At 43.9% G+C, this 22,118-nt stretch overlaps 1 protein-coding gene across 1 annotated transcript in view; it reads right to left on the bottom strand.

Annotated features, from left to right (window-relative positions):
- LOC310660990 (vasoactive intestinal polypeptide receptor 1-like) overlaps window positions 1-22,118 on the bottom strand; it is a 39,787-nt gene that overhangs the window by 17,102 nt on the left and 567 nt on the right. Inside the window, exons 2-6 of the mRNA XM_083406664.1 lie at window positions 8,137-8,236; window positions 7,850-7,957; window positions 4,224-4,333; window positions 2,584-2,681; window positions 384-516 (exon numbers count right to left, since the gene is read on the bottom strand). Coding sequence (XP_083262790.1) covers window positions 384-516; window positions 2,584-2,681; window positions 4,224-4,333; window positions 7,850-7,957; window positions 8,137-8,236 — 549 coding nt within the window. The remainder of the gene's footprint in view (window positions 1-383; window positions 517-2,583; window positions 2,682-4,223; window positions 4,334-7,849; window positions 7,958-8,136; window positions 8,237-22,118) is intronic.

Genomic DNA, 22,118 nt, shown 5'->3' on the forward strand with positions numbered 1-22,118 from the left:
TCTTTGTATAAGCTTTTGTGTGCTTATGGTATCTGAAGAAGTGTGCATGCACCTGAAAGCTTATACCAGGAACAAAACTTGCAAGACGAAAGAGTTTTCCATTTTCTGAGTTGCTTCGCAAGACGGATTTCCCTATGGGCTTGCTTCGCAAGACGAAACGTCTTGCGCCTTTTTTTAAAAAACCACCAATGCATTCCTATGGGAAACCCTCAATACACATTGGTGCTTCGCAAGACGAAAAAACTCATAGAATGAAAAAACTCGCAGAATGAATTAATTTCGTCTTGTGGGGCACCACTGTATATATAAACAAAGCTTTTGTGTAAAATTTTCAAATTTTCAAATTTTGAAAATTTCTTTTCAAAAGCTGGTCAAATGCCTACCGTTGACATCAGGCAGTGGTCCATGCTGTCGTCGGAGAACAAAATGGTGTCTTTGGTGAAAACGGCAGCTGCCCTCAGGACGAAGGAGACAAACAGATGCATGTGGATATAATTCCGTGTGCAGTGGAATTTCCTGGAAGGGGGCAGGAAAGCAGATTGTCAGTTTTGCAGGCTGACATAACCTCACTATATTGAGCTGAATTCTTCTTTCAGGGCACCTAAATGGTGGCTTTGGCTGCAGGAATGATAGGAATGGCCACCAACTTGGGTATCTTTAAAAGGGATTTAGCTTACAAGGAGTTAGCAGTGGGAGATTCTGTCAATTACAGCTCCTTTACGGTCCTTTCTCCACATTTCCAGATCCGTTGGTCATTTATTTCTTTAAAAGACCTCATGAAGAATCACCAGCATTTTCTCCTATCCACATGTGTGCAAAGTGATCCCCCTAATGCAGTGCATTTTTGTATGTTGTTTCAACCAGTATTTAAATAATGTTACTTACCTGTTGCCTCCTGTTTTCCAGTGCTTTAAAGCACTGTGTCTGAGTGCTTTATTCTCCCCCTGGATCTTTCCCCAGGAAAAACCACTCTTTAAAAGCTGAAGCGCAACCAATGTCAGTTCGATTTCCCCACGGATTGCCATTTGCTCCGATTCAGCACTAAAGAGTGGATTTTCATGGGGAAAGCTCTGGAGCAAAATGAAAGAGTGTGAGTGAGTGAGCACTCAGATATGCAGCTAGAAAGTGCAGAGGGAAATTAAATGTCGCTAAGCCCTTATATGCACACTTGATTCCTAGAATCTGCACCTGTTACTGGGCTGGAGGACTGCAATGCAAAATTCAGAGAAGTGCCAATTTAGATGGCTGTGTTTCAGTTCTCATGGCGTTTTTGAAGGTGAAATTTAGGTAAGTTCACATCTGAATCTTAACATCATGGTCATGGGTTTGAGCCCCAACTTGGGCAAAAAAAAAATTCCTGCATTGCAGAGGGTGGACTAGATGGCCCTTGTGGTCCCTTCTAAATCTACAATTGTATGATTCCATGAATGTGAATTAAATTTATCCTCCATCTCCGTGTGGCACTTAGACTGCATTCAGTCTTTATTTAGCATTCATCTTGATAATCTTGTGAGGCGTTTACATGCTGTCCTGTTCATTGTTCATTCATTCCACATTTCCTTATTTATTATTATTATTATTATTATTATTATTATTATTATTATTATTATTATTATTATTTCCCCAGCCACTCTGGGCAGCTTCCAACAGAACACTAAAATACAATAACCTATTAAACATTAAAAGCTTCCCTAAACAGGGCTGCCTTCAGATGTCTTCTAAAAGTTTGGTAGTTATTTTTCTCTTTGACATCTGGTGGGAGGGCGTTCCGCAGGGCGGGTGACACTACCAAGAAGGCCCTCTGCCTGGTTCCCTGTAACTTGGCTTCTTGTAGCGAGGGAACCGCCAGAAGGCCCTTGGCGCTGGACCTCAGTGTCCGGCCAGAACGATGGAAGTGGTATACTGGACTGAGGCCATTTAGGGCTTTAAAGGTCAGCACCAACACTTTGAATTGTGCTCGGAAATGTACTGGGAGCCAGTGTAGGTCTTTCAAGACCAGTGTTATATGGGCTTGGCGGCCACTACCAGTCACCAGTCTAGCTGCTGCATTCTGGATTAGTTGTAGTTTCCGGGTCACCTTCAAAGATAGCCCCACGTAGAGCGCTTTGCACTAGTCGCAGCAGGAGATAACTAGAGCATGCACCACTCTGGCGAGACAGTCTGCGGGCAAGTAGGGTCGCATCCTGCGTACCATCACTTCCTTAACCTCAAAGGAGTTTCTATTTTTAAAGTGGTTTTGTTGCACAAAGGTGACTGAGCTCTTTAATCCGCTTTAAATGTGAAAAACTAAATTTCCGGTACACGTTTGAATTCCACCTACAAAATTGTGGCAGTCTGGAGGTGCCCAGGGTTGTGATGGAGTCCAACGGAGCTATTTTGCTCCCCATCAAAGTCTGGCAAAGCCTACGTGATGCAGCTAAGCTATAGGCCCCAGAAGCACATGGCTTGAGGGAAACTCAAACGTATCATGGGATATATATGTGTTAAGAAGAAGAGGGAAAGCAGTTTAGTTCAAATCCCAGGGGGGGGACGAGATAAGCGTAGAGCTGGGTGCTGTCTCTGAAAGGCACGTTCAGCATTTACCGGAAGAAGGTGAAGATGAGCAGTGCTGTAATGAGCGAAGCCAGGGAAGTTGCATAGCCTGCCGTGTAGATGTGCCAGAATGTTGAATAGTATGATTTCTGTGGAGGGAAAGAGAACATTCAGAAATGAAGGCACATGAGGAGGACACGTCTTTCAGAGTTAAAACCCCGTTTCCCTTGGCAACCAGGGAGGAGGAGGACATTGTGTAGAAGACAGAAGAAGAAGAAGTGTCATGGGCCGGGAGTTGGCTTCACCTGCTAAACAGCAGCCTGAAGGAGCCTTCTGCAGAGTGACTCCACCTGCTGGTGATCAGCCTTCTTGCTCCTGAGGAGAACCAGCTGGCTCCAGCTCTCTTAAGCAGGGTTTCCAACCTCAGTCTGGAAACAACATTCGTCGTTCCTGACCAGACCTTGCTGCTTCTTGTGACCTTAGTCCCTTGGCTTTCTTGACCCCTAGATCATCTGACTACATGAACTGAGATACTCCTGACCTTAGGACTGGACTGAACCTTGTATACAGACTCTGCCTCCAGACAAAACCCCCCTGAGATTTAGCTGGCTTCTCCCTCCACTGAGCTTTGCCATGACTGAGCAGCACAGGACTATGACAAGAAGACCTTCCCTTCCACGTTTGATGCACATTTGCTTGTTTTCATGCATCTAGGCTAAGGATGACCAACTTCTGCATTCGGTAGTTTCTCTTCTGTTCAAGACTAGCTTTGGCGTGGGCATTTCATAGAATCATAGAATCATAGAGTTGGAAGAGACCACAAGGGTCATCGAGTCCAACCCCCTGCCAAGCAGGAAACTCCATCAGAGCACTCCTGACATATGGCTGTCAAGCCTCTGCTTAAAGACCTCCAAAGAAGGAGACTCCACCACACTCCTTGGCAGCAAATTCCACTGTCAAACAGCTCTTACTGTCAGGAAGTTCTTCCTAATGTTTAGGTGGAATCTTCTTTCTTGTAGTTTGGATCCATTGCTCCGTGTCCACTTCTCTGGAGCAGCAGAAAACAACCTTTCTCCCTCCTCTATGTGACATCCTTTTATATATTTGAACATGGCTATCATATCACCCCTTAACCTCCTCTTCTCCAGGCTAAACATACCCAGCTCCCTTAGCCGTTCCTCATAAGGCATCGTTTCCAGGCCTTTGACCATTTTGGTTGCCCTCCTCTGGACACCTTCCAGTTTGTCAGTGTCCTTCTTGAACTGTGGTGGCCAGAACTGGACACAGTACTCCAGGTGAGGTCTGACCAGAGCAAGGGCCAAAAAGACACATTGCTAATCTGATCCCAATGATGCTTTGGGACCACCAGCTGATGCCACCTTCAGAACTGCAGCACCGTAGCGATGCTCCTTCTTCTTGTCCCCACCAGTCACTTACTTCACCTCACTCTCCCAAAGTCATCCTAGGAAGCTGAACGGGGGAAGATTCGGGGCACTTAATGGGGAACAATGGCCACACGCTCTTGGCCACCTGCCAGCCACGTCACTCTGCTTTCTAGGCGAGCAGGGCAAAGTGATGGAGAGGGCAGGCGCGGTGCAAATGCACTGTTAGGAAAGCAACCAGCGTAACTCATTTTGGTTCAAATGTTGAAACGGGAGGATATTCGGTGCAGATTTAGAAGCTTGACTGACCTGATCTTCTGGCCCCTTGGTAAAACTCTCTTCAAACCCACAGGCAACTGGATATGGGGGGAATGGCTCCGACCAGTAAAGACCTGGAGTGCAATTTCTGTGCAGGAACCCTGCGAAAAGATATCGCTGTGAAGCTCTAACGTTAACACATCCTATCCTAGTACAATGTCAACAATAAATCAAGATGGCACTATCTGGAGAACCTAAAACACTAATGGGCATAAACCAGAGTGTTTGGTAGTTGGGGAGAGGGGCAGGGTGAGGAGATTTCACCCCTCCCATATCCAAGAATCTCCTGAGGAGTCTGCTGATTCTGCAGAGAGGAGGAGGCGTGTTCTGCTCTCTACATATTCTGCTCCAGCACCACATCAAAGAGTCGGTCAGTGAGTGAGTCGGTCAGTGAGTCAGTGTTAGAGAGAGATTGTGTGTTTAGATAAGGTTGCTGCTAAGAGCAGCTGCAGGCACTCAGTGCGATTCAGCATTCTTTATGCTTAGACCTATTTAGCTCTGTATATAGTTGTATAATAGTTGTAGTTATAGAATAAAGACAATATTCTACAGAGCTGCTCTCCGAGTTGTTTATATACTCTGCTGGACTCTGCTATACTCTGCTGTGTACGACGACTGTCTTGTTGGAGTGAATCCGGTGCTCACAACTCTAAGCTGTGAGTCCACAGCACTTTGACCTGTTCCTGCGCTGAAGGTGGTCTCTGGAAGTGCTACCCAGCTCGCCTAGCCCAGTCGGGGCTGAAGTGGATGAGTCCAGTTAGTCACACTGGCTCAAGGGCGATGCTGACACAGGGACCATATTTCATAAGATTTATACAACCACTTGATTGTAAAAAGCAAAACAAACCCCAGCTTACTAGGGGAGAGACTAGCTGGCCCGAGCCTTGCTGCTCCTCATCGCACCCTGGCACAGTGGGAACGGGAACTGCAAACAGTCAGCCCATAAGGTATCACGTGACCTGGGTAGCCAATAGGGGGCTTGTTGGCCTTATATAAGAACCCCTAGGCTTGACTCCCTAGTCTGAGCAACTCATCTGTGAGAGAAGATGCTCAGCAAACACCCCTCACCTGCCTGTTTTAAAACTTGACGGCCATCTTTTCTGAGGCCACCTCCTCAACCTCTAGTTCCAGATGTTTTGGCATACAACTCCCATGATCCCTAGCTATCAGGGCCAGTGGTCAGGGATGATGGGAATTGTAGTCCAAAACTTCTGGAGCGTCGCAGGTTGGGGATGCCTGCTCTAGTTCCTTGTATCCTTGTTCATCTGCTCTGGAACCTGAAAACACCACCTAGACTAAACACGTCTAGCTAAAAACGTTTAAGGGATAATAGTTAAAAGGTCAGTAAGCTACAACAGAATCAAATTGCACACACACCCCCCACACAAATCTTTAAAAAAGCAGTACATAAACACACTAAAAACAATGATGTATAATGAATTGAAAAAATGTTTAAAGTGACATTTGGGGGGGGAAAGAAGAAGCATTTCTGTTAGGGATTATAGGACAAGACATGCCAAGAAAAGGACTTATTTATGTATACTACAACAGCGGCAAGAGTCTTGATAGCACAAGGATGGAAGAATGAGGAAATCCCAACGAAAGAACAGTGGCAAGAAAAATTGATGAGCATGAATGTTAGAAGACTACTGGAATGAAGTAATAAGGTTTTAGCAGAAATGTTATAAAGATTTAAGCAAAAACTGATTGTTAATGGGTTAAAGTGGAAAATTTAAAGTTAGATTGTGTTAAGATAAATTATAGAACAAAAAATTGAGAAAGAGGGAAAGGATTTGCTGAATTAGCTAATTTGAACTAGAATCAAAAAAGGGAGGTGTGAGGAAGTCGAGGAAACAAGTAAATGAAAGATAAAGATATGGAAATTGGATGTGTTTTTAAACGTTTTTGTTTTTTTCTTGTTGTCTTGATGTATTGTTTTTTCTTTCTATTTTTGATGTACTGTTTGTTAATTTTTTATTGGTTTTTTTCCCTCTCATATTTTTTTCCCTGTAACTATAAAACCACTAATAAATATTATTATATAAAAAAAAGAAAAATTGATGAGCTACGCAGAGCTGGCTAAATTGACATACAAATTGCGGGACAAGGACAACTGTGACTTTAAGGAAGAATGGGAGCTTTTTACAATTTATCTAAAAAGACAACAAAATGAACTGGGCTGCTAGGCAGGTTTTGAATAAACATACACAAATTTGTTAGTTGATAGCATGATAGATAGATAATGTAAGGGTAAGTATAATTTTATAACATGCAGAGAATAATATATGCTGAGAAATCAGAGGGGGGGTTTGAAGGGGGGGAAAGGGGAAAAATAATGAATATGATATGTTTTGATAATTTGTTATGTTGAAATTGTTAATAAAAACTAAAAAAACCCAAACAGCACTATTAAAATCGCTTTCCTTAAAAGCAGCCAGTTCCCAAAAGCCTGTCAGAATAAAACAGTCTTCATCTGCAGGAAGAGGAACAAGGAGGGAGCCAGTCTAACCACTCTAGGAAGAGAATTCCAAAGTCTCGGTGCAGCCACCACCGAGAAGGCCCTGTCCTGCATCTCCCCTAAAGAACTCAGAACCCAGGCAGAATGCTATGGCAGAATACCGTCCTCCAGATAGCCTGGGCTTAAGCTGTGTAGTTTTTAAAAGCACTCATGAAAACCCATCAGCATTTGAGACCTAATATACACACTAATTGATGCAATTTTGCCCTATTCATTTATTCATTAATTCATGAGATTCTCTACCCACCCTTCACAATAAGGTCCCAGGGCAGGTTAAAACAATATAAACATACAATTAAAACCAAATATTATTTCTTAAAAAAATGCAGGCAGTCTAAGCTAATTCCCCAACTCTAATGCATTTTATGTTTTGTTTACTTTTTTTATTTGTTGTAAATGACTGAGATCCACCCCCCCTCTAAAAATATTAACTGTCAGGGGTCCGTTACCTTTTTAGAAATGATGATAATATGATGATGATGATGGAAACAAAAAATGTGCATCCTGGTCTAAATAACATTTGTGCATTTTTGCACACTTTTTTTTTTGAGAAACACATCATAAAATTTGAGGACGTGCAAACGTCACAGGATAGCTGGATTTCAGATCACATCAGGATTTGCAAATTAGCTAGGTTCCTGTGAAGGTGAGAACAACTGAATTTGTCTCCAATCTTCACCGCCACTGTATTTAAACCATTTCCCTCTTCGATAAAAACTTTAAGAAAGAACAGGGAAAATTTATAATTTATTTAGGAGACCACTGTAAGCAGATGAAACCATCAGCAGGCTTCTAATCTCACTTGCAATGTAACAAATACTACGGACAATATGGATAGATATAAAATACAGATTATGATATAATATTCAGTTGAAAACGTTGACATTAGGACCCGCGGAGTGGATGGGGGGGAGGTCTCGAGATTCTGGGAAATCTCTGTGTACAGAAATGTATTTGGTTTTGTTATAAATCTATATTGGAAAAACCAAATAAAAATGAGGTTTTTTAAAAAATAAACTGCACCATTTCCCTCTCTGACCCACACGAGCTTTGACAGCGAGATACAAAGGAGGGAGATTTTTTTTTAAAAGGGTCTTGCCATGTATGCTGGTGATTTCTTCGAAAAATCCTGGGCAGGCGACCGTCACTGTCTCTCCAAAGGTAGCTTTGGGCCAGCAACTTAATCCATCCCAAACGCCTGAACATCCTAAGGAGAAAACTCAGTGTCAGGTTGAAGACTCCTACTATCCAGAATGATGAATAATGGCTCTACAAGGTCCAGCAGAATGAAAGCCCGCTGGACCAAGTCAATGGCTCATCTATTCCACCCAGCTTGCTGCTCCAACTTGGTGAATATTTATCTAGGATTGGGCTCACGCCTGTTACCTTTAAAATCTGGTAGGAGAGTTTCGTTTTCCACCAAACATCGACTCTCATCTTTCATAAGCTGTTGGAATATTCTGCATTCTGGATGGATGGAATCCACCTGCGATGAAAAGGAGGGGTGGGAGAGAGAGAGGAAAAAACACCTGTATTTCTTATTTTCTTGCCTCCTCCCCTTTTTTATTATCTTTATTGCATTTTTAAAAATTGCAGAGAAAGCGTAAGTTAAACATTTCATCCAAATATCCAAAAAGGAAAAAAAAGGAAAAATATAAAAAAGAAAGGAAAGGGAAAAGAAAGAAAAAAGATGAATAATAAAAAAGCGAAAAAGAATTAGTCAAGTACACAAGTTTGTTCAAAGTAATTTGAATATTCTATATGCCAGGTTCTCGGAAAGAAATACATTTATAATCCTTCTTTTCTTTCTTTCTTTACAGTCACTTTCCTTCTGTTCTGGAAAACTAGTTTATTAGTTGACTTCCATCTATCTCTTTGCAGCTCCAGCACTTCTCTTAAGTGACAAATATTCTGTATTCATTTATTAAAATCAGTTTTTTCCATTATATCTGTGAGATTAATTGAAACACAACCAAGTATTGTTTTCGGAACCATATTTTGCCAGGCAGTTTTTAAAGCAATCCCATTCCTTTTTTACCTTGTTGCCTGCGTGTATTTCTTATTTTCATTCAACAACCTGCTTTTATTGATAATGTTAATGCTTTATATTATAAACTGCTTAGTAGTTTTTAGTTCCTTGGGGGGGGGGGACCAAACGGTATATAAATTTTGTTGTTGCATTTCTTATTTTCATTGAACAAAATTTATATACCGCTTGATATTTTGTTTAAAAAAAGATGATTGAAATCAAAGCATCTGAAAAGAGAGAAAACACACATAATGTCTGCATGTCTCGATAGACCTGCCTTCGCAAAACTGTTTTAGGCCACTGCAGAAAAAAAATACAGCAAAGTTTCCTGCCTGGTCTCAAGAGGCAGGGAGGTCCAAAGGGTATGCTAGTGTTACTCACTAAACCAGTGGCTGAGGGCTTTTTTCAAAAGTATTAGCTTCTTCATGGACAATCTTCCCAAGGGTCATGTGGTGGCAACGGGCAGGTCCAGAGTCAAAAGTGGGTGTGGCCAAAGGGGAAAAGTGGGAGGAGCTGTTGTTGTTGTTTAGTCATTTAATTGTGTCTGACTCTTCGTGACCCCCTGGACCAGAGCACGCCAGGCACTTCTGTCTTCTACTGCCTCCCGCAGTTTGGTCAAACTCATGCTGGTAGCTTCGAGAACACTGTCCCAGCATCTCGTCCTCTGTCGTCCCCTTCTTCTTGTGCCCTCCATCTTTCCCAACATCAGGGTCTTTTCCAGGGAGTCTTCTCTTCTCATGAGGTGGCCAAAGTATTGGAGCCTCAGCTTCAGGATCTGTCCTTCCAGTGAACACTCAGGGCTTATTTCCTTCAGAATGGAGAGGTTTGATCTTCTTGCAGTCCATGGGACTCTCAGAGTCTCCTCCAGCACCATAATTTAAAAGCATCAATTCTTCGGTCAGCCTTCTTTATGGTTCAGCTCTCACTTCCATACATCACTACTGGGAAAACCATAGCTTTAACTATACAGATCTTTGTTGGCAAGGTGATGTCTCTGCTTTTTGAGATGTTGTCTAGGTTTGACATCACTTTTCTCTGAAGAAACAGGCGTCTTTTAATTTCGTGACTTCTGTCACCATCTGTCATGATCATGGAGCCCAAGAAAGTAAAATCTCTCACTGCCTCCATTTCCTCCCCTTCTATTTGCCAGGAGGTGATGGGACTAGTGGCCATGATCTTAGTTTTTTTTTATATTGAGCTTCAGACCATATTTTGCGCTCTCCTCTTTCACCCTCATTAAAAGGTTCTTTAATTCCTCCTCACTTTCTGCCATCAAGGTTGTGTCATCTGCATATCTGAGGTTGTTGATATTTCTTCCGGCAATCTTAATTCCTGCTAGGGATTCATCCAGCCCAGCCTTTCGCATGATGAATTCTGCATATAAGTTAAATAAGCAGGGAGACAAAATACAGCCTTGTCGTACCCCTTTCCCAATTTTGAACCAATCAGTTGTTCCATATCCAGTTCTAACTGTAGCTTCTTGTCCCACATAGAGATTTCTCAGGAGACAGATGAGGTGATCAGGCACTCCCATTTCTTTAAGAACTTGCCATAGTTTGCTGTGGTTGACACAGTCAAAGGCTTTTGCATAGTCAATGAAGCAGAAGTAGATGTCTTTCTGGAACTCTCTAGCTTTCTCCATAATCCAGCGCATGTTTGCAGTTTGGTCTCTGGTTCCTCTGCCCCTTCGAAATCCAGCTTGCACTTCTGTGAGTTCTCGGTCCACATACTGCTTAAGCCTGCCTTGTAGAATTTTAAGCATAATCTTGCTAGCGCGTGAAATGAGTGCAATTGTGCGGTAGTTGGAGCATTCTTTGGCACTGGCCTTCTTTGGGATTGGGATGTAGACTGATCTTCTCCAATCCTCTGGCCACTGCTGAGTTTTCCAAACTTGCTGGCATATTGAGTGTAGCACCTTAAAAGCATCATCTTTTAAAATTTTAAATAATTCAGCTGGAATACCATCACTTCCACTGGCCTTGTTATTAGCAGTGCTTTCTAAGGCCCATTTGACTTCACTCTCCAGGATAACATCAGTAAATTCCACCCCCAGGGAGCGGGGCTTCTGGGTGGGGGTTGGGACCATCAAATTTGAGATAGTGAAGAATTGCAGAGCATCTAACTAACCTTGACCCTAACACAAAAAAGAAAAATGCGAGGAGCTACCCAGACCAAAATAGAATTGTTTTTATTCCATTTTAGACCAGGAGCAGATAAATTTCTTCTTTCCCTTAGTGTGTGTGTGGAGGGGGAGGGATATTAAGTTACACCCCCCCCCCCAAAAAAAAAATAGCACCTCTCTTTATTGGGGGGAAAAAAGAAGCACTTGTAAATGGCCATCGTCATGCTGTCAATGGAAGCCTCTGAAAATAAATAAAATTAAATAAAACCAGACGGCGCAGGGTTTTCGCACGGCGATGGGCCAAATGAATACCGACTTCCAACAACAGTAGCAAAAAAATTAGTACTCTGAGAAGGGCAATGCAATTTGCATTTCAAAAGGACCTATTCAGAGCTTGGGCTGGAATCTAATTGTATTCTCCCCCACCGTCCCCTTTGACTGTTTCAGATGCTTTTCAAGAACTGTAATCATGTGAAATTGTTTGCTGTTGGGATACTTTTATGCTGGCTTTTCGAAGGAGCCAGAGATAGAATTAAGATGTAGCAGTTCCATCCCCCCTGCCCCCCCCCCAGTTTTTACTATAGAATCCTCTTTCTGAGATCACAAGGAACTTCTTAAATTCAAAGGAGAAATGAATGGGAAATGAGGTTGTCAGATCTTTGGCCTGACCTTAATCAAGGGTCCCCAATTTTTTTGGGGGGGGGGGCTACTTGGTTGCAGAAACTCTGCTCCAGTGCCCCCTACCTTATTAAAAGCACTATTCAGAATAGCAGAACAGAAGATAATGCCACAATTAAATTCAAAACAGCCACAAATAATGGCACATTTATTCAGAATTCAATTAAAACTATTCAGTTTGATTAGTTCAACAAAACTGGTGAACTTCATGCAGTGATACCATATTTTTTTTCCAAAATCTCGCCGTCGTTTACACCTCCAGTGCATACCGTCCGATATTTCTCAGATGAAAACAGGGATATTCTATTCTACATCAGGAAGTTTCTTTCCTTGTTTGATCTCCCACACACATAAATGCCATATACACAATTACATCCGTCACCTTGAGCCAACTGCAACCTCTCCATCTCACCTACCTCACAAGGCTGTTGTAAATAAAAAAAACCCCACAAGGGGATGATCGTGAACAACACCTTCAACAGATAAATGGAAGGATATAAAATTTGAGCTGTAAGCTGCCTTGAGTCCCTGTCAGCGAAAGACAGTGAGAATGATCAGGAACATACCTGAAAGTAAATCCTACTGAATTCAGTGGGACTTGGTTCTGGGTAAAATTACTTAGGATTGCAGTGTAAGCCTGCCAAGTTTTTGCCCAGTTACCTGGGAGTAAGCTCTATTGAATACAATGGGACTTACTTCTGAGTAGACATGAGTAGACATGAAAAGGTTTGCAGTGTACAGATCCTTTTACAATAAAGGAATAAACACTCCACGCATTTCCTAAAAAATAGTAATAGCTGGCTGCGGAAGCATTGCAGTTAAAGAATATAAAGTGGATTGCTTTATAATTTTTCTTCAAAATTATAAGAAGGGCTTCGCATGCCAGTTCCACCATTCATTTGGTGAATTTTATTTTCAGTATAAACAGAAGTTGGTTTTTCCACCCACACCGCTTTTAATTGTTCTCTGAGGTGTGGAGGGGAGGAAAAAAGGAAAAACAGGACATTCAGGGATCAAATCAGAAACCAGGATCGCTTCTGTAATTCTGGGGAAATCGGGACATTTGGAGGGTCCCTGCTGCCCCCTAGGCAGTGCCGGATTTAGTATAAACTAAACAAGCTATAGCTTAGGGCCCCACTCTCTTGGGGACCCCCCAAAAAATTAAAGGGAAAAAAACCCTAGATGTGCATTTCCAAAATATAAGATAAAAAAAACAAATAAAATAAAACCTACATCCAGCAACCGTGTTTTGTGTTGTGTAGGCTCCTATGATGTAAGTAATGGGCCCCACCTGCTAGCCTGCTCCCTAAAATATCACTGGTTTGCTCATTTCTATATATAGGGTGTCTACATTCTGCATGGACTGGTTGCATGGCAACAAGCGCAAATGGCTTTAGATACCTATTAGATCCATAAATTACTATATAGCATATAGGTAAAGGTACCCCTGACCGTTAGGTCCAGTTGCAGATGACTCTGGGGTTGCGCGCTCATCTTGCTCTATAGGCCGAGGCAGCCAGCGTTTGTACGCAGACAGCTTCCGGGCCATGTGGCCAGAATGACTAAGCCGCTTCTGGAGAACCAGAGCAGTGCACGGAAACGCTGTTTACGTTGCCGCCGAAGCGGTACCTATTTATCTACTTGCACTTTGACGTGCTTTCGAACTGCTAGGTGTGCAGGAGCAGGGACCAAGCAACGGGAGCTCACCTGTCACATGGATTTGAATCGCCAACCTTCTAATCAGCAATCCCTAGACTCTGTGGTTTCGACCACAGTGCCACCCGCGTCCCTCTTACATAGCATATATTCAACACATAACAGTGACAATTTGTTGTTGACAAAGGACAGCTGGACATAGAAAGGGCCCCATTACCTTCAGTAGCTTAGGGCCTCATCAAACCTAAATCCGGCCCTGCCCTTAGGTAATCCCCCAAATTAATGTGGGGAAATGCTGAACCGAGTTTGAGAAATGGAGATGTTGTAAGTGACCAGGTTCATTCCTCTCAGCTCCCCAATTACAGTAAGAACAAGGGTTCGAATCCCCTCTCTGATATGAAGCTCACTGAGTGAGCTTGGGCCACCCACTGTCTCTCAGCCTAAGCTACCTCACAGGGTTGTTGTGAAAATAAAGTGGAGAGGGTAGAACCTTGAGTTCCTTGGAATAAAAGGTGACATATAAATGTAAGAAATAACTATTGGGGATTGTTCTAAGGCTGAGCAGAATGTTAATTTTAAAGAACTTTTAGCTGGGACCACCAGAAGCATTTTTACTGGGCATTGTTGGGAGTGATATAAATATAAATGAATGTAAGCTCTTTATGTATGCAATAACAGCAGCAAGAATATTACTGGCCCAAAAATGGAAGCAAGAAGAATTACCGACGATTGAAGAATGGAGGATGAAGTTAATGGACTATGCAGAATTAGATAAACTAACAGGAAGGATTCAAAACCAGCGGGACCAGAAATTCATGGAAGACTGGAGTAAATTTACGGACTACTTGAAAAGTATTTGTGAAGATCAGACAACATTTGTAGGTTTGCAAGACGTTTTGTGAGGAGTATTATTGGAAGTATTGCAAAAATGGAGAAGGGGAGGGATGATTTGTTAAGAGATGTAAAGGCAATATAAAGTTAAGAAATGTATAAGAAGTGGTTAAAACGGTGGATCATCAGAGGTGCTGATGGAAGTCTAAAAAGATTGTATAAGTGATATGTTTTGTGGTATATTTTATAATTTATATGTTAAAATCAATAATGTGTGTGTGTGTGTGTGTGTGTGTGTGTGTGTGTGTGTGAAATTGGGGGACCAAGTTTTTGCCCAAACTGCTATCACATTTCCCCTTTTTTTCCACTGCCATCACTCCTCAGTTTGTGGTCCTGGCTATGCCTAGATTTGATTTGGTTCCAAATTCACGTTCTATTCTGTGGTTCTGCATTCATCAAGGGAAATCTCACACTGAAACGGTTAATTCACCTGGGTCTCCCCTGCTGGATGAGAGAGATTCTTCTTACAGGACTATAATATACATATTCAGTATTCATTGCCTTGATCTTTCATCATTACGTTAATTGCGCCTGGCAAATCAGTTTTAAATAACCAGGAATTAAAATAAAGTAGAACATCTAATTAACACCAATGCCGAAAATATCAACCTTGCTCCGAGATCCATGAGGGCTGAATTACTGGAGTCGGAGATCAAAGTCCTGACTGTTAAATATATCCCACTTCTTAAAGCTGAGCTTTAATAATAGACGACGGCTCATATCAATATGTAAATGTGTTCTGCACAAGAGCATTGGCCCTGAATTTCACCCAAAGCAAAATGTCGATATGGTTTAGGAAGGCAAGCAAAATAAGAAAAGGGGTGAAAAAGAAATTTGTGGGTGTTTGGGTATGTCTTGCACCTCCAACTGATGTTTGATGCTTCTTCACCTAGCGCATCGCTAAACCATGAAACTCACAGGTTAATGCAATAACAGCAGCAAGAATATTATTGGCCCAAAAATGGAAGCAAGAAGAATTACCAACGATTGAAGAATGGAGGATGAAGTTAATGGACTATGCAGAACTAGATAAACTAACAGGAAGGAGAATTAATTAGGAAGGAGAAACAATTAATCAAAGTTTAGGGTTCAGGCATGACAGTAAACTGTGGCTAGGGATGGGGAGAAATTTCACACAGTTCTCATTTCAAAGCGATCCTACCTAGTTTGCACTTTACAGAGCAATGTGTGTGCTGAGACACAGCCATCCTACAAAATTCACACTTCTCTGAATTTTGCAATGCAGATCTCCACTGAAGGAAGATGTGCAAACATGCTGGAGGACTGCATCATAAAAGTCAGAGGAGTGCAGATTCTGAAGGTGAACTGCATTTTTTATTTGTGTACATGGAAACCAAGCCTGATGAGGAACGGTTGAAGGAGTTGGATATGTTTAGTTTGAAAAAGAGGAAACCAAGAGGAGATATGATAACTGTCTTCAAATAGCTAAAGATCTGTCCCATGGAAGATGGAGCAAGCTTGTTTTCTCCTGCTTCAGAGGGTAGGACCCAAACCAAGGGCTCTAAGTTGCAAGAAAGGAGATTCTAACTAAACATGCAGAAAACCTTTTTGACAGAGCTGTTCAACAGTGGAACTGTCTCCCTTGGGGAGGGTGTGGACTCTCCCTCTGAGGTGTGTCTTGCCCCTCACTTTTTGTTCCTTCCGACGCCAAGTAAAAACCATTTTTTAAAAAAATCAGATTTTTAAAAGCTGATAGCGGTGAAATCCTTTCCATGTCTTAACTCTGCTAATTATGAGAATTGTTTCAATATCTGTGTTTGTTCTTCCTGCATTGCTGGGATTAGGCAATGGCCTGGGACTCAGACTCAGAACCAGAGGAGACTCAGTCTGCACTGGATCCTTTGCCTCGGGCATCACCTGAACCAAGTCTGGGGCCTGATCCTGAAGAGTCCCAGTCTACACAGGTTCCCCTGCAACAAGCACCAACTGGGCTGAGGCAGGGGCCTGAGCCTGCCCTGGCTCCAGATTACCTCGTTGCCGTCAGCTGGGCCATCACTTACAGCTGCTCCACTACCTGTTGGGTCAGGGGAGGCTGAGGCAGCCCCTGGGTCTAGTAACCCACCAGCGTCTCCTGAGCTGCAGAGACAAAGGTCTGAGAGAAGGAGAGACCTGAGTATTCACAGGAGTTATGCTCACCTTCGGGCAAGACAGGGAGGTGGGTTGCCGGGGGATCAGGACTGACCGTTACCCCGACAAAGATAAAAGGCTGTCGGACCTCACCCCAGGTTGTGGGAGCAACATTGCTGTATGCCAGAACCTGCCTGTGATCCTGTACCTGTCCTTGCCTGGTTTCCTGCCTCCTGTCCTGCCTTGGCCCTGTCGGACTGACTCCTAGCGGAACCTTTGGATTCTGGACCAGTCCTGGACCGCGCTTCACGGGTTACCCCTGGGCCCAGCACATAGATGACCCTTCCAGTTCTACAATTCTATGATGGTAAAGGTAAAGGGATCCCTGAGCATTAGGTCCAGTCATGGCCGACTCTGGGGTTGCGGCGCTCATCTCGGTTTATTGGCCGAGGGAGCCAACGTACAGCTTCCGAGTCATGTGTTCAGCATGACTAAGCTGCTTCTGGCGAACCAGAGCAGTGCTCGGAAACGCCGTTTAGCTTCCTGCCGGAGCGGTACCTATTTATCTTCTTGCACTTTGACGTGCTTTCGAACTGCTAGGTTGGCAGGAGCAGGGACCGAGCAACGGGAGTTCACCCCATTGCAGGGATTCGAACCGCCGACCTTCTGATCGGCAAGTCCTAGGCTCTGTGGTCTAACCTACAGTGCCACCCACGTCCCTAAATTCTATGATGAGATGTTAATTAATTTATTCCGATGCGCATCGTCCTGTGACAACATTGCAGTCAATCAATAAATCTGCATCCCGCCCCCTCACTCGGATCAATATCTCTATTGCTTCCCATAAGGACATGGGCCCCTGGCCCTCTCACGCTGTGGAGGTGACCCTGAGATGCTCTTCTCATTTTCTCCCACGCTAGTCATGATGCTTTGTCGATCTCCTCCTGCCACCCCCAACCGCCCCCTGGCTGGGTGGAGAAGAGAGGAAACTTCACTTTTGTACCTAACGCTTCCACGTCAGGTTTCTGACATGTTCTGTGACTCTTTTTGTCATCCCAATTAAAAGTTAATAGCTGTCAAAAGTGCTTCACGTGTTCAAAGGCATTAAGAGTAATGATAATTACTAGGTGCGCTCGTCAGGCATTCAGATGCAACCACCCATGCAGGCAGAAATTGCTCAGGCAGACAAAGGAAAGAAAGAGAGGGGGGGCAGGCAATGGCTGGGGGCTGCCATGCGAGAGGAGTGGGTTTCATGGGTTTGGCAGCACGCAGGGACCAATCTGGACCTCCAAATTGGCTAGGCTGAAGGATCGGTCCCACAAATCATAGAATCATAGAGTTGGAAGAGACCACAAGGGCCATCGAGTCCAACCCCCTGCCAAGCAGGAAACACCATCAGAGCACTCCTGACATATGGTTGTCAAGCCTCTGCTTAAAGACCTCCAAAGAAGGAGACTCTACCACACTCCTTGGCAGCAAATTCCACTGTCGAACAGCTCTTACTGTCAGGAAGTTCTTCCTAATGTTTAGGTGGAATCTTCTTTCTTGTAGTTTGGATCCATTGCTCCGTGTCCGCTTCTCTGGAGCAGCAGAAAACAACCTTTCTCCCTCCTCTATGTGACATCCTTTTAAATCAGATCAGGATGTCTGTGTCTTTGCACAGTCCTATAACTGAGGCTCAGACCAACCCTGCAAAGTAGGCAAGGCTGAATGATTGGTCCCACAAAGTTAGGTCAGAGGGAGTGGGAGTGTCCATGCGTCGGCTTTTAATTTATTCCCACAAGAGCCCTGCTGTTAGGTGGGTTAGGGTGAATTTGGCCAAAGTCACATGCTTTGATGTACAGTGAAACCTTGGTTCTCAAACACCTTGGTACTCAAACAACTAGGAACTCAAACACTGCAAACCCGGAAGTAAGTGTTCCGGTTTGTGAACATTTTTCAGAAGCCGAACATGCTCCGTTTTGAGTGTTACGCTTCCAATTTGAGTACAACACTTCCGTTCTGAGTATTACGCAGAGGTCCGTCTGTTTTTGCTATTTATTTTGAGTTATTTTTTTCACGGCTCTTTTTTGTGTGTGACTGTGAGGAACCCAGTTCAGCTACTGATTGATTGATTGATTGATTGTGTGACTGTGGTACATTGTTGATTGCTTTCATTTCATGGATCAATGGTCTTGTTAGATAGCAAAATTCATGTTAAATTGCTGTTTTAGGGGTTGTTTTTAAAAGTCTGGAATGGATTAATCCGTTTTGCATGACTTTCCATGGGAAAGCATGCCTTGGTTTGGGAACGCTTTGGTTTTGGAACGGACTTCTGGAACGGGTTAAGTTTGAGAACCAAGGGACCACTATATGTAAGTATTTGTATGGGGGTAGATTGGAGGGTTGCCTATTCTGGGGGGCTACCCTTCCCCTTTCATTGCCAATATTTTATTTGTTTTTTGGGGGTATGTGCTTTGCCTATTTTGGGGAGGAGATTGGGGGCAGCACCCATTTTTCTGTTGAGAAATGGGTATGCCTTTGTCTCCCTGACAGTTTCCTTTAGGTTTCCAGATGTACTTCCGGGCCTTAAAAAATACAGGGCCTTCAGAAATGGATTCTGACTGGCTGCCAAACTGCTGTGCTGTCGATTTTTTACCTCAGTCAGGGCATGGGCAATCAGGCTCCTGTGAATGCCCTTTTCCAGATTTTCATGTCTAGATTTCTTACTTTAACTCTCCTTCCTTGTATTAATTTATGGTATCGTGTGTGTGTGTGTGTGTGTGTGTGTTCAGAAACGACTCACTCTTTTCTGAGAAGACGGGAATTGAATTTGAGCCAAAAACCTGTTTTTCCCCGAAACGCAAATGTCACAACGTTCCGCTTACAAACACCCAAGTGAGCCCAAGAAATCTGTTCAAACTCCTTCTTAAGGAGGCCGAAGTGAAAAAACAAAAACCTGTCATCATTGCTAGCGTGGGTAGAAACGCCCCACTCCCCTTGCTTATCTAGCCATAACTGAAACAATATTTTGATTTAAAACTCTCTCTCATTTTTGCCATGCATTCAAGGAAACCACTACTTGGACTCAAGAAAGCTTAAAAGAAGAAGAAGGATGACTTAGGCTCTACTGTTACCAGAAGAGAGAAAAATAGGAATGAGGTCGCCATTGATCCCTAAAGGAATGTGAGTGCAAAAAGCAATCCTGATGAGGAACTTGCATTCAAGCAAGTTCAAGCAGCACTTCTTAGTACAAAAGAGCCTGTGGATCTCAGGGAACAAGAAAAATAAATCAATAATAATAATAATAATAATAATAATAATTATTATTATTTATCATTCATAGCCCAACCATCTGGCTGAGTGAACCAGATCTGCATTTAGTACCGTATTTTTCGCACCATAGGACGCACCGGACAATAGGACACTCCTTGTTTTAGAGGGGGGAGAACAAGAAAAAAAATTCTCCCCCTCTCTGCCCAGAGCCTCTTCAGCGAAGCGGCAGGAGGCGCTGCGCAGAGAGAGGGAGAACTTTCCCCCTCTTGTTTTCCCGCTCTAAAACAAGGTGTCGTTTAAGGTGCGTTCAGGCAGCTACCTTGGAAGCCTGGGGAGCGAGGCTTGCTCTCCAGGCTTCAGGTTCCTTTCGACCTGCTCTTTGGGGCTGGCGAGGGGAAGCCCACCACCAGCCCCAAAGAGCAGGTCAGGGAGCAGCGGAAAGGCGCAGCGGAGAGGCTGCTGCCATAGTCACACGTCACTTCTCCAGCTGGGAGAGGGTCGTGGGGCTATGGCTTCTTTAGCCCAGCACACGCTCTCCCAGCTGAAGAGGTGGCACACGGCTAAAGAGGCTCCTGCCATAGCCGCGCGTCACCTCTCCAGCTGGGAGAGGGTTGCGGGGTGCTTCTTTAGCCCCGCACGCGCTCTCCCGGCTGAAGAGGTGGCGCGCGACTAAAGAGGCTCCTGCCATAGCCGTGCATCACCTCTCCAGCCGGGAGAGGGTCGCGGGGCTATGGCGTCTTCGCTCCATAGGACGCACACACATTTCCCCTTCATTTTTGAAGGGGGAAAAGTGCGTCCTATAGAGCGAAAAATACAGTAATTTAGTTTAAACTCTGGAACTCACTCCCAGAAGAGGCAGCGATGGCCACCGAGTTGGGTGCATTTGAAAGATAATTGGACAAATTCACGAAGGAAGAAAAGGCGATTATCGATGGCTGCTAGCCATGATGTCTATGCCCTGCCTCCACACTTTCCTCCTGAATCCCAGTTGCTGGAAACTACAGGAAGGGAGACAGCTCTTGCGCTCGAATCCTGACCGCAGGGTTCCCACAGGCATTTGGTTGGCCACTGTGAGAAACAGGGTGCTGGTCTGATCACATTGGTCTGAGCCCTCAGGGGGTTGTGGACCCTCCTTCCTTGCAGGGTTTTAAGCAGACGTTAGATGGCCGCCCATCTAGTTGAGATTCCTTCATTGAAGTGGGTTGGGACTTGATCAGTGTTTCACAAACTTGGGTCTGTGATTGTTTCTGGACTACAGCTCCCATCATCCCTAGCTAGCAAGACCAGTGGTCAGGGATAATGGGGATTGTAGTCCAAAAACAGCTGGAGACCCAAGTTTAGGAAACACTGGGCTAGATGAACCCCGGGGTCCCACCCAATTCTACAGTTCTGCGATTCTTACATTAGATATTCAGATAGTTTCCAAGCACAATTCAAAGTGTTGGTGCTGACCTTTAAAGCCCTAAACAGCCTCGGTCCAGTATACTTGAAGGAGCATCTCCACCCCCATCGTTCAGCCTGGACACTGAGTTCTGGTGGTTCCCTCACTGCAAGAAGCCAAGTTACAGGGAACCAGGCAGAGGGCCTTCTCGGTAGTGGTGCCCACCCTGTGGAATGCCCTCCTACCAGATGTCAAAGAGAAGAACAACTACCAGACTTTTAGAATACATCTGAAGGCAGCCCTCTTTAGGGAAGCTTTTAATGTTTAACAGACCACTGTATTTTAATTCCTTGTTGGAAGCCACCCAGGGTGGCTGGGGAGACCCAGCCAGATGGGCAGGGTATAAATAATAATAAACAACAATAATAAAATGAATAATAAATAATAAATAAAAATAAAAATGAATATTCATTTTTAAACCCATCCTGAAAGATGATACTCCATCAGCAATATTTGTCTTCTATGCATTTCTGCTTCTCTCTTCTTCTCTCCCTTCTGCTTTCTCTATTCTCTTCTCTCCCCCATTTCTCCTTCTGTTAAAATTCCCAGTAAGAAGAAAAGTCAGTGGTGGTGACGCCCATCATTGGGGTTTGGCCTGCCTAGTGCTCCTTGAGCCTTCAGACGAAGACGAACACTGTCTCCACAGCAGAAGTTCAGCAGCAGCAACAATTATTTAAGCCGTAGTTGAGAGTGGAAGAGGCAAAGCATCCGATAACCTTAGCTGCCAGCACAACACACATAGACATGCCCCATTGTGTCCTTGCTCCCTGTATGAATTCACCTCGGAATAATTGCCAGCTTCTCATCCCAGAGACATCAGACATCAAAAAGGCAGAGACATCACCTTGCCAACAAAGGTCCGTATAGTTAAAGCTATGGTTTTCCCAGTAGTGATGTATGGAAGTGAGAGCTGGACCATAAAGAAGGCTGATTGCAGAAGAATGGATGCTTTTGAATTATGGTGCTGGAGGAGACTCTTGAGAGTCCCATGGACTGCAAGAAGATCAAACCTATCCATTCTGAAGGAAATAAGCCCTGAGTGCTCACTGGAAGGACAGATCCTGAAGCTGAGGCTCCAAGACTTTGGCCACCTCATGAGAAGAGAAGACTCCCTGGAAAAGACCCTGATGTTGGGAAAGATGGAGGGCACAAGGAGAAGGGGACAACAGAGGACGAGATGGTTGGACAGTGTTCTCAAAGCTACCAGC

The sequence above is a fragment of the Podarcis tiliguerta genome (genome assembly GCF_965153285.1).
Source record: "Podarcis tiliguerta genome assembly, chromosome: 12".
NCBI classification, from domain to species: Eukaryota; Metazoa; Chordata; class Lepidosauria; order Squamata; family Lacertidae; genus Podarcis; species Podarcis tiliguerta.